Below are 13,215 nucleotides of genomic sequence, written 5' to 3'. Positions count from 1 at the left end.
TAATTTCTAGGGCACTAAAATCAGGGGAAAAGTCTTTCCTTGTAGTACACTGCCCCTTCCAGAAATAATGCACACCTTATTTCCTCTAAATATTTGCAAAAGCTATTTAGGAAGTACTAAGAATTGGTGATGTTCTCAGAACTGCAAATACTGTCCAACTCTGGAGGAGGAAATAGAGGATTTTATAGCCACATAAAAAAGGGCTGAAAAGGATGTCAGTCACCCTCTGGTCAAAGCCATTCATCTTAGGGAAAAGGAAACCAAAACACAAAAAGAAGTGGCATTATTCGCCATGCTTCAAGTTAGCCTGGAGGCCCCCAGAGCTCCCTTCCAACCTCTGAAGCTTTGTTATTCTCTCAGTAAAAAGTTAGTAACTAAACATTCCTTCATCTCTTAAGGACAAGGACAAAAGAAATGATTCCCAAAAATGTAGAGATCCAGGTGGACCTGGAGGATCCCAGAAGCCTCTCCCAAGTTTGACATCTCAACATGCCATGGGTCTGTTTCATGACAGAACAGAGATCTCCCTTTATGTACCTTCTGGTGGATTGTAGAGCTCAAGTGTTTCCAAGAAAAAAATTGAAAAAATTTTTAAATGACTAATATTTGAGTAACTGGAAATGAAAGTATAATCGGATGATGTGCAAAATCAGAAACTCCAAAAAAGCAGATAAAGGAGATATTTTGTTGTGGAAATGCCCATCATCTGCAAGCTTTGATAACTGTTGTATTTGGGGGGTCGTTAGTACAGAGAAAGACCTCAGCATATGGTCAGTCTTTGTATCTGTGAGCCCTGGACCTTCCTTAAAAGTAATTGATTGCAGCCGGCTCATCCAACTTTCTGCACTGAGGTTTTGTTTCTCTGAGGGAGGAGAGCTTTCTTAGATAAGCAAGCCCCAAGTGCCTGGAGCATGCTTGCCTGCAACCCTGAAGGGAGGCCTTTTTTATTTGAATGGCTGCCTCACGTTGACCTTCCTTGGCCTTCACTTGTGTAGCTTTTCTTTCTGAAGTTTTTATGCCCACTTGTGTTTGTTTAACCAGCCCCTGAACATTAAGCCCAGCATTGATGTCGTGTCAAGTAGACCATTCTGTGTTCTCTTTAGAAGCCCTAGGTAGAAGGAAGAGGTGCTGTTTAATACTGAACCTTTAGTAGCTCATAAATCACCTGCAGACTTACTCAAGGTTGGGAAGGGAGGTTATATTCTATCATTATTCTTTCAGTGCTCAGAAACTAACTGTATTATAAAATTCCATGCAGAAAAATTACCTGCTTCTATAGGATACACATACGTACAGACAGACAGACAGACATCACAATTGTGAAACGCGTAGTAAATTTTCAGTCTTCAATAGGAGGCAAAATGCATTTGGGTGTTGTTTCCCATGGATAGAGAAAATCTTCTATACTTAAAGGACTTAGAGTTAGAAAGGACCTTAAAGATAATTTAGGCCATCACCCTAATGAACTGAGGAACGGAAAGGTTAAGTAATTTGTCCAAGGGATACATAGGTGGTAAGTAATAGATGAAAGACTTAAACTAAGGTCATCTGGCTCCTAGTATTCTTTCCACTCTACTATATTATCTATATATTCTATTATTTAATTAATAGAAGGATATAAAGTCAAGATTTTAGCATTCAGGGAATTTGGTTTCTCAAACTAGAATGCTTTTAGGCTCCAATGATAGCCTTATTCACAATTATTTTCAATGTTAACTGAAATTACTGAAACTGAAAAGAAGACCTTGAGTTTTAAGGCCTGAAAATTCCATTTATAAGGAGAAAATATTTATGTGAAACTTTTGTTGTTTTCTTGAGAAATTATATTTAAAGTGAGTTTTATAAAAGGTCTTAATTTTCCGATTTAAAGAGGAAAGGTAATTTTATGGTGTGACAGAAAATTGGATTGTGGCCTATTGCTGTTGCCCTCTGCTAGTAGGGAAAGAGGGCCGAGCAGAGCACACTTGTTCTTACTAAGCATATCAAAGCAGTGCGGTGAGAGAGGAATCATAGGAAGAGGGCATGGAGAGAGAATAAAATTTGTTTTTGGAAAGTTATTTAAGTGATACATATTTGTGACTCACATATCAGAAGCCATAACTGCCACCAAATTTGTATATTACGTATTTTACAAATAAGCATGCTCTTTATGATTGTGTACTCACATCGGATGAGTATATGGCTTTATTCATTGCTGGAAAGTATTGCCTTTGAGGTTGTGTAAAGGCAATCAGTGAATGGGAAGATCTTTCCTGCCCGTTCACTGGGCTTTGGGGGCGGGCCTCTCAGGGTCCTGGGGGGAGTGGCTAAGACTGGAGCCAATGGAAGCCTGTGGTGGGAGGAGCTTGCTGAGCGGGTGGAGCCGAGCTAAGAGGCAGTTGGTGAGAGCAGTTAAGAGCTGAAGGAGAGAGGAAGCAGTCAGCCAGCTGGAACACAGCTTGGAGATTGTGGCAGAAGTGGCGGCGATGGCGGCAGGCGCTACAAAAAAGCAGGACTGACCCTCGTGGAGACCAGAGAGTGCTGAGCAGGGGCTTGAGGCCAGTGGGTGGTCTTCTTGCTGGAGGGCCCTGGCATTGGGGGGGAAGCACCAGTATGGCTTGGCTTGCTGCCATAATGTTTTTCTGTGGCCTCTTGGTCACTATTGTGAGATGGGCATACTGGTCTTGGAAAGTTCTTGCCAGGATGTCAAATTGGGGACACTGGTCCATGGGTCTGCTACTTTTGAGTTTGAATAAATGCTTTAACTCCTCTGCCTTCTACTTAGAGAATTCCTTATATCCTATGATTCTGGACCATTCAGGCATATTCATGGTTATCTTTGAAGTCATGAATTCTGCCTTAATGATATAGGTTGTCACTCACAAAACGGAATAAATGTAATCACAGGGGTTGTGATTCCTGAGAATCTCCACTTTATTCTGGACCACTTCCTGCCAATCCCATCTGTCTAGATTTAGAGTTGTTGGAAGAAAATATTGTCCCTAAAAAATATTGGATCAGGAAACAAAAAACCAGTGTTCAAATCCTATCTCTGCTACCTACTACATGTGTGACTATGGACAAGTCACAGAATCAGAAGAAAACACAGAGATCACCCAGTATAACAACTGCCTGAAGAAGAATCCCTTCTACAACATCCCTGATAACTCAACCATCCAACCTGGACTAGACTTTTAGTAAAAGGCAACCCACGATAAAGGGAGTATACTCATGAGAAGGGTTGAAGAAAAGCCAGCATTTCTAACATATTCCCAAAATATATAGCTTTGTGAAGCAGATTAGAAATTCTGTTTTGCTACAGTAAGGGATTTGAGATTAATTGTGGGTTTGTTTTGGGATTTGAGTTGTTTGTTTTTGTTTTGTTTTGCATCTTAATGATCCTGATGAAATCTGCCTCTAGAATCACCTTTGGCTGGCTAGCTGGTTGGTTGGTTGGTTTTTTTGGGTGGAGAAGGATCTAGACTTGTGATCTCATCAGTGTAAGGAATTCCCAATGAGGAGCCTTCCTCTACTCCAGTAGACCAGCACCTTCTCTGCAGCCTACAGTTTCATTGACTGACTAGGTCTGAGAAGGTGAATGACTTGTCCAGGGTCACAGAGCCAGGACGTGTCAGAGGAAGAACTGGACCCCAGGTCTTGTTGAGTAGCAAACTGGCCGTCTGTAGGAAAAGGACCCACATGTACAGAAATATTTATAGCAGCTCTTTTTGTGGTGGCCAAGAATTGGAAATTGAGGGGATGCCCATTGATTGGGGAATGGCTGAGCATGTTGTGATATATGAGTGCAATGGGATACTGTTGTGCTCTAAGAAATGATGAGCAGGTGGACTTCAGAAAAACCTGAGAAGACTTACATGAACTGAGGCTGAATGAAGTGAGCAGAACCAAGAGAACATTGTACACAGTAACAGCAACATTGTGTGATGACTGACTTTGTTAGACTTAGCTCTTCTGACCAATGCAATAATCTAAGACAATTCTAAAAGACTCATGATGCAAAATGCTATCCATATCCAGAGAAAGAACTATGGAGTCTGAGTGCAGATCAAAGCATACTATTTTCTCTTCTTTTGTTGTTGCTTTTGTTTTTTCTTTCTCATGGTTTCTCTCTTGTTCTGATTCTTCTTTCACAACATAACTAATGTGGAAATATGTTTAATATTTTTTAAAAAGCATCTGTTTCTCATAAAAAAAAGTAATGCTACGTTACCTCAAAAAAATAATAATGTCTTCACCATCCTTGTTATTTACTATGAATAACAGGGCTAGGACGTGAGTGCCAACGGCCTTACTTCTCTTGAGTGTCAGTGGGCTTCTCATGCTGAGCCTCTCTCAGTTACAAAAAGGAGCACTCAGTTTCATGTCAGTGAAAAGGCCAGGTAGTATTTAGGATCAATATGCCACCCAGAACAACTGGGCAGTAGATTTCAGGATCAAATATAATATTTTGGCTTTTATACCCTGACCTCTTCCTACCTTTCCAGTCTGCTTACATCTTATACCCCACACATTTACAATAATGTTTACACTCCACCCCATCTTTCAACTCCATGCTTTTTCACTGATCGTCCTTCTTGCATGGAATGCTTTCCCTCCTCCGTTCCACATCCTGGCTTCACAGGCTTCCCACAAAACTCAGTAAAAATCCCACTTTCTACAAGAAGCCTTTCTTGACCTCTGTCCCCTTAAGGCTAGTGCCTTCTCTCTGAGATTACTTGGAGCATACCCTGAAAATATCTTGTTTATTCTAGTTGTTAACATGTTTTCTCCCTCATTAGGCTATAAGCTCATTGAGGACAGGGACCATGTTTTTTGCCTTTCTTGGAATGTCTAGGAATTAGCCCTGTCGCCTGGCACCTATTAAGTGCTTAGAGAATACTTACTGATTTACTGACTGACTGCGAGGGAAATTAATGACTCACCTAAGGTCAAACAATTAGTAATTCTCTAAGGAGGGATCTGAGCCAAAAATTCACTGACTCTAGATTCATTATTCTCTCCCCTTTATCATGCTCCCCCTCTAGAAAAAAAAAAACATAAATTCATATTAACAGAAGTTGCCTTTTTGAGCTTCACTCTCAAAACAAATCCTTTCAGATATACAATGCTCTACATTTTTTCAGTCTACAAAAAGTCTGCCTACAACTACGTGGTGCTCATTTTTCATGAGAAGTTGGCAAAAATTAACATTCAAACTGCCTTAAGCTCCAGCCCATCACAAGGTCAATCAGCAGCCCAAGGGTCATCTTATAAAAGATCTGGTCAGTCATAAACAAGTCAGACGGAGTCAGCCTCAGGAGTTTTAAATCTAAATTCAGGTTTAGGAAAGAATATTCTAAGAAACAAAAGAACAATTCTTCATGGAGCTATAGAACAGCAAGATCCATGAGGAAGGAAAGGGAGAGAAGGAGCAAAAGGGGAGTCGAGGGGAGGCAAGAGAGGGAAAGTAAGAAAAGTGGGAGGAGGATGAGGGTCCCTCCCCATACTTGCGCTTCAGTCCTGAGGAAATATCTTTAAACAAAGCATATAAGAATCTTCTTTGAGAAGAATGTGTGAGAATGTGTGAGCTGAGGGGACAGAATGAGGAAGCTGGACAGCTTTCTGGCTCTTCCCAAAAAAGTGTTAGGGTGACATCAGAATTTTGTTTTAAATACTTAATTATAGAGTAATGACATATAGAGTGCCATAGTGGATGGATAGGCTGCCTCAGAATCATAAGGACCTGAATTCAAGTCCCTCTTCTGACACTAACTGACTGTGTGACCCTGGGCAAATTTCTTAATGCTTGGGCAGCTCTCTAAGACTACTGTCTAAGTAAGGTGAAGAATAATTCCTGATCTATATTGGTAGAAGAAGTCTCCTCACCAGGAGTTTTATAAATCAATGAAATCAAAGAACTGGATCAAAAAAACCACCAAATCCAAATAACAAACTCAATGATAACTTCCAGACACACACACACACCCCTCTGATGCATTTTAAAATCTGTAATGAGCAATTATTGCGTTTTCTGCTAGTTTAGTTCTGTCTTTAGCTCAGATAATCTAATGCCTAGCATAATGTTTTCTACATTTTAGCCAATTAATGTTGTGGTTAAGTCGAATAATTGAGTTGAATGTATGCAAAAGTAGTACTGTGTACTGTTGTGAAACATTCTTTGGGTAAATTTTGTCAGAGATGGTCCCTTGGATGACTTAAATTGTTTTATTTGTCCACATCCAGAAAAAGAACTATGGAGTCTGAAAGCAGATTGAAGCATATTATTTTCTCTCTCTCTCTCTCTCGTTGTTTGTTTCTTCTTTCTTGTGATTTCTCCCATTGGTTCTAATTCTTCCTTACAACATGACTGATGCGAAAATAAGTTCAGTATGAATGTATATCTAGAGCCTATACCAAATGACGTGCCATCTTGGGGTGGGAGAGGGGAGAGGTGGGGAGAAAATTTGGAACTCAAAATCTTATGGAAGTTAATGTTGAAAACTAAAAATTAATAAATTTAATAATTCTTTTAAAAAATTGTTTTATTTCCACACCGATGGTTGCTTTTGTGTGTGTTCTCACAGAAACTCGCCCCTGGAGTCAGTCAATTTGCTTATACCTGTGTGCAGGACCACCCCATATGGACTAATCAACAGTTTTGGGAGACCACATTTTACAATAATGTGCAAAATCAAGTTCGCTCCCTATACCTCTCAGCCAAGGAAGACAATCATTCAACACACTTGAAGCAAAAGGTGAGAATATAGGAAATGTCTTTGTGGACTAGAACTCAGCCTATAAGTGGAAGAGTATTTAAAAAAAAAAAAACAAAAAACCTCAGTTGCTTTGGGTTTTTTTGCTTGTTGTTTCGGCTAATTTCTGGTGTGATGTTTGTTTTTATGAGCATCTTTGAACAGTTCATAAGCCCAGAATCTTAACAAATGAGAACCCATTGTGCCTCTTTTTGGGAACAGGTATTGGACAACAGAGGTAATTGGCATCCTAAAGCCTCTCCCTTTATGTTTATGCTTTTATGATGTTGACCTTTTATGAACATTCTTAAAGTAACCAACAGACTGTTGACAGGGCACTCCAGGCATGCGGGCATAACGCTGGCAGCACTGTGAATTGGCTTCACCTTTGGGGAGCTTAGTCTGGCAGCGTGTAACAGGAGCTACAAAACTATGTGCCCTTTGACTTAGAAATTCCACTTCGGAACAGATATCCTAAGGATAGAAATCTCAAGGGGAAAAAAGTAATTTGTACAAAGATGGTTTCTAGAAGTGCTATTTATAATCGTGAAAGACTAGAAGGGGAAGCGTCTGAACAAATGAAGGTGCTGGAAGAGGATAGAACGCTTGGGAATTGATGACTAAATTACATGGGTTTTGTCCATTTCTCAGAAGGTCTGCCTACCTGAAATCATGTTTAATGACAAAAAAAGAAGATGTGAATTACAGCCATGCAAAAACTCATCCCTGTAGAGCTTGTTTAACAGAACCAGGGATGAAAGATGAATGGGATTCAGACCTGCCGCAGCCAGATTTGGGGAACCAGCTCTTCCTCGGCTGAGCTCTTTTGAATAAGTTACAAGAAAAGGCCTTTCTGTCCATTGAGGCAATAGTTTTCTATGGTACTGTTTGCTCTTTGAAGGAATCTCTTCAAGTCTGTGGCTTAGCTAACAATTTAAATGGAAATCTTTTCAAATTCTATAAATTGCCATCTTCATCAGCAGAACATATTGGACTGCCCACCCTCCCCCAACCTTCTGTCTTTCTCCTTCCATGACTTCCTTATTCCAGGAGTCCTTTCTCCCATCTCCACCCCCGATTACCACCCATTAAAATCCAACTTATCATTCTTGCTCCAGCTTAGATGTCATTTCTTTTATAGAACTTTCTTTAATTCCCCAGCCAGAAGTTCTGGTTCCCTCATCTATACCACAGTACACTCTGTCTGTATCTCTGCTATGCACCTATGACAGAGTATCCTGTAACATGGTTTTTCATGTATGTGTTCTTTCCTCCCTCCCCATAAAATGTAAGCTCCTTGAAAGACAGAGATGTTTCCCGGGCTGTCTTTGTATCCCCAGGGCCTGCCATAGTGCTGGCACAAAGCTAGAACTCTAAAGAAATCCTTCGTGATAAATTTCTTGCCATCACAGCTATAGCTCAGAGAGTTCCCTTATAGGCTTGTGAGAGCAGAAATTGTGCTTTTTCTTTTACCAAGTCCACAAGTATGTATTGAGCATTCACCATGTGCCAGATACTGTGCTAAGGCCAGAGGCAAGCAGATAACATAATATTCTATGTGACCAGGGTAGGATTGTTGTGATACAGTTTGTTTAATTTCTGTTCAACTGACATTTTAATGCAGTCCTATTTGTATGAAAATAGGAGATAATTTTAAAGAGGCAATCACTTGGCATATTTGATTGAAAGACTCATTGCATTTATATATCGCAGATTGCTGGATGGATCACCTTGGGCAAATACTACACTCTAGGGGCTTAAAGACTGCTTTTTATCAACAATGTGTATTGCAGTTATTCTTCCGTCACCACAGTCCGCTGAACACATGATTGTGACAGTAAGCCTTTACAAGTTTAGTCACTGGAAATTCCCATTTTGGAAACATACACCTAGAATCTTAACTAAACTAACATCATAGGAGTGAGTGGCCCCAGTTGAAAATTATGACTATGGGCCTTCTCATTCAACCAGCTGGTAAATGCTTAATTTATAATCATCTCTCATGTCCCATACTGTAAATGATTGTGCGATAAGTGAAGCAGTAGGTATACATGTTTCTTCATAGACTACTGAAGATGAGTGTCTATGCCACTGCTTTTGAAATCAAATTAGACTATAGTGTTCCAAAGGTAGTCATTTTTAGCATGTAGTAACATTTAAATTGAACTTTTTTCAGTCATTTATGGATCAAACACTAAAGTTTGTGTTTGTATCCTCCCTATTTGTTTTAAATGGCAAAACCCAAATGAACGTGTTCCCATGTTCCACCACACAAAAAATACATTCCATATAATTTAATTCTGATAAAACCTACAAATTCAGTTCTATAGGACATCCCTCTTTTTAGAAAATCATTTTAGCACTTTTTTGTTTGTTTGGGTTTTTTGTTTTGTTTTATTTTTTGGAGGGGGGAAGGCAGGGCAATTGGGGTTAAGTGACTTGCCCAAGGTCACACAGCTAGTAAGTATGTCAGGTATCTGAGGCTGGATTTGAACTCAGGTCCTCCTGACTCCAGGCCCGGTGCTCTATTCACTGGGCCACCTAGCTGCCCCCTATTTTAGCACTATTATATTCAATTGTATAATCCTTACTTCCAAGAAAATATAAGTGTTTTCCATCCCTGCCATCCATTATAACACAAAAAAATTAACACATCAACATTGTTTTAAGGAGCAATAGGCCAATTATTTACTATATTTAATATATTGCAAGTGATACAGTTTACCAATGTAGTTAAGTAAAGTGGAAACCACTTGGTCTGTTAATTGAACTGGTTTCGCTATGCTCTTCATAGAGTTTCATTGAAGTACTGAGAATTAAGAAGATTATTAACTCTCCATTTTATTTTTTTACACAACAGGTTATAGTTATCCAAATTAAGCTATTGAAACATATTCTTCATTTTTTAACAACCTCTGTCTCACTCCTTGGACTATATAAAATGATTAGTGTTTTCTCTTCATTCTAATTACTTTCTTTCATAGGACAAAATTCTGAAAAGCACTGACCAGGAGAAGACTGCAATGGACCTGGCCGCAGAGCAACTGCGGTTGTGGCCCACACTGAGCAAAGAGATGCAGCAAGAGCTGGTGCAAAAGGAGGAAAGTACAGTCTTCAGTCAGGCAATCCACTTTGCAAACCTCATGGTCAACCTGCTGGTACCACTAGACACAAGTAAAAACAAACTCCTGAGAACGTCCGCCACTGGAGACTGGGAGAGTGGAAGCAACAGCATTGTCACAAACAGGTTTGGGAACAAGATAGAGGATGTGGACTTTATTTGGTGATCTTAGGCCAATATCATTTTATTAAAGAGAATGTATAAAATTAAGGACAGCTTTTCCTATAAAATGTCAAGTCTTGGCCTCTTGGTGTCACTTCAGAATGCTTATGTGCCCAGCTTAAAAAGCTTTACTTGATCCTGTTACTCCTTATAAATACTGTCAGTGTCTCATTTCCCTGCCAGATGCTGTGATCTATACCTGTTGTGTCTACCTCTAATCCATCCTTCCCGTTGATCTGCCTTCCTTTAACTTGTCCCTGTGGTGAGATTACTCCCTTCTAAGATTGCCAGTGGCTTCCTTCTTGTCAAATCCAGTGGCTTTGTTTCAAGTCTCCATTGTCTCTGACCTCTGTGCAACATTTGATACCTCTGATTGCATATTCTCTGTCTTGAGTCAATAGCCAATAAACTTTTATTAAGCACCTGCTATGTGCCAGGCACTGTGCTAAGCATTGAAGATACAAATGTAAAAAAAACCAGTAGTTTGCCCTCAGGGAACTTATAATCTAATGGGTGAAGACAACACAGAAAATGAAGCTGAAAAGGGGGGGAAGGGTGGAGGAAAGGAACTCAACATAGGAGAATGGTAGAGAAGTCCCAAAAAAGAATGGCCAGGTGAGAAATTAAATGCCTGAGCTGAGCTCTCTCCTTAAATAAAGATTTGGAATTCATGGCCCCACCCTCCAGTCAGAGAACAAGAGGGGAGTGATAAGGCAGAGTACCAAGACCAGTGGGATCTCGAAGGCCAATGAGGTTTTCCCAATAATGAGCCTCCTGGGGCATGACAGAGAAGTCAAAAAAGTCCCAAAGTAGTGCAGCTGGGTGAGAAATGAGATCTGCCCTCCTCTTTCATATTCTGTGACACCACTTTGTCCTTGTGCTTCTCCTGCCTTTCCAGTTTTGCCTCTGCCAAGTTTTTTTGTCTAGCTCACTTTTCTCCTCTCTCAAGTGGATATCTCCCAGTATTCTTTCCTTCTAATATTCTCCCTTACTGAGCTTATTCAGTCAGTTTCAGTTTACTCTGATTACACAGAGTACATCTCCAGCCTTAACTTTTACAAAACCCTTTCCTATTGGTAATCCATAATCATGGTGCCATCATCTTGGGCTGGAAACCTTGGGATCATCCTTGAGTCTTTTCTTGGCTGTCTCCTCCGGGATAGGAGATCATCACATCCTTGTAATCTTTCATGTGAAAGGCTTCCCAGATTATCACCTTCTTCTTCATCCCAATTGCTATCAGCCTAGTCCTTACCCCTGTATTACTATAATGGATCACTTCCTCACTGCTATCCCCAATTCTAGTCTTTTCCCCTCTGTTCAGTTTTGTATATCATAGAGTGTTTCTTCTAATAATAATATTTTCAATATGTCACCCTACTCATAACCTCAAGTACCTCACACTTTACCTATCTCACATTACCTATCTCATCAAATCTGAATTCTGCCCAATGTTCAAGGCCCTATATAATCAAGTCCAACCCAAATATCTTGCCTTATTTCCTACCACTCTGTTATGCTAATGTCCCCATTGTTCCTACAAATGCAGTGCTTTGCTTTCCCTCTGGTCTCTATCTGTCCATGTCCTGTCAGTCATTCAAAGATTGGTTAGGCCTTCTCCATAAGGGCTCCTCCATTATTTCAGCCCAAGGGATCTCTCCCTTTGCCAAGCACCAGTTATTCTCCCTATCCTATCCTATCCTATCCTATCCTGTCCTGTCCTGTCCTGTCCTATCATCTTTAGCATTTAATTTTTCTGTAATTATTCCTTGTAGTAATGGCTGCCACAGGGAGTTGGTCAGGTGGAAAGGAGCTCCAACTCCCACTTCCCCAGGATCCTTTTCCAGCTGGGTCTGTTGCCCAGGGTGGCCTACCTTTTTTCCTTAATCTCATACCAACCAGCCCTTCCTTGGCCCTCACTATCCACAGGGAGCTCCCCTGAAGAAGGGGACACAGTTTCTCAATTTCATCTCTTTTCATTTCCTGTAGACCAAAGGTTCTTGACCTTCAGGGGGTCCCTGAACTTGAACAGGAAAAAAAATTACATCTTTATCTTCACTAACCTCTTAACTGAAATTTAACATTTCCCTGAATTACTTAAAAAATCTTATTTGTAAAAGGATCCATAGACTTCAGCAGACTGCCAGGGGGTCTAGGAGACAGAAAAGTAAAAGAACTCCTGCTGTCAGTACTGAGATCTGTATAGAAATATTCCTTAGATTTTTTTTCCTGCTAGTAATTATAGAGAAACAGAGTGTGTTTTGAAATAAACAAACAAGGAAAACCATAAGAAGTCTCCAAAGCACAGAAGACTCAATAGCCTGATGTTCATTGTACACACACGTGAAGCTGGGTCTTGACACTTGCAAGCATCCCTCTTCTTTGATCGCATTCTTTCAGATGTCACATTTTCTACTAGAGAGGTAAACAGTTATTCATTAGACAGATGGCAGTTCTGTGTGGCCGTGTAAAGAAAAGAAACAGAATTGCAGCTGTGAAGAAGTCATGTGCCTATAGATGTGAAGATAGCCTTTGAACTTCACATTATTTTGTTAAAATTAGGCACCAGCAATGCAGCAGACATCACATAGAGCAGATGAGAAGTGCCCTACTCTTAAGATATCGATGTTAATATTTGACAGGGGGCCCCATCAAATCTACCTGGGTTAGTCAGCTGGTTAAATGAACCAATAGAGTGGCTCCCCTGTATTGGCAAGTGTTAACAACCATTCCTGTCGTTGGCTTCCTCAGCATTGCAGGAAGTGTTGCCGAGAGCTATGACACAGAGAGTGGCTTTGAGGACTCTGAGAACAGTGATATCGCCAATTCTGTTGTGCGTTTCATAACCCGGTTTATTGATAAAGTTTGCACCGAGAGTGGGGTTACTCAGGATCACATCAAGAGCCTTCACTGCATGATACCAGGTAACAGTGATGCATGTGTTTCAGACTTCTGAATTTTTTAATCACATTTTTTGGTGAGACCTTTTTTTGTTGTAACTGCTTTGGTTCAAAGCAAGACTTATGAGTCATAGATTTAGAACAGGATTCAGAGGCCACTCTGAGATTGCCCCTCAATTTATAGATGGGAAACCTGCAGCCCTAAAGGTTAAGTGACTTGCCCAAGGTCACACAGGTAAGTAAGTAAGCAGGCAAGCTAGGAGCCAGCCTCAGGTCCTCTGACTCCAGGGTCACAACTCTT

General features: G+C 40.4%; 1 protein-coding gene across 2 annotated transcripts in view; it reads left to right on the top strand.

Moving 5' to 3' along the window:
* SBF2 (SET binding factor 2) overlaps nt 1-13,215 on the top strand; it is a 509,481-nt gene that overhangs the window by 398,134 nt on the left and 98,132 nt on the right. For both annotated transcript variants that reach the window (XM_036762802.1, XM_036762803.1), the window contains exons 18-20: nt 6,564-6,734; nt 9,716-9,978; nt 12,766-12,938. In XM_036762802.1, the coding sequence (XP_036618697.1) occupies nt 6,564-6,734; nt 9,716-9,978; nt 12,766-12,938 (607 nt within the window). The remainder of the gene's footprint in view (nt 1-6,563; nt 6,735-9,715; nt 9,979-12,765; nt 12,939-13,215) is intronic.

The sequence above is a fragment of the Trichosurus vulpecula genome, chromosome 6 (genome assembly GCF_011100635.1).
Source record: "Trichosurus vulpecula isolate mTriVul1 chromosome 6, mTriVul1.pri, whole genome shotgun sequence".
In the NCBI taxonomy this organism is placed as follows: domain Eukaryota; kingdom Metazoa; phylum Chordata; class Mammalia; order Diprotodontia; family Phalangeridae; genus Trichosurus; species Trichosurus vulpecula.
Note: the sequence above shows the minus strand (reverse complement) of the source record. Positions and strands in the feature narration are given on the sequence as shown.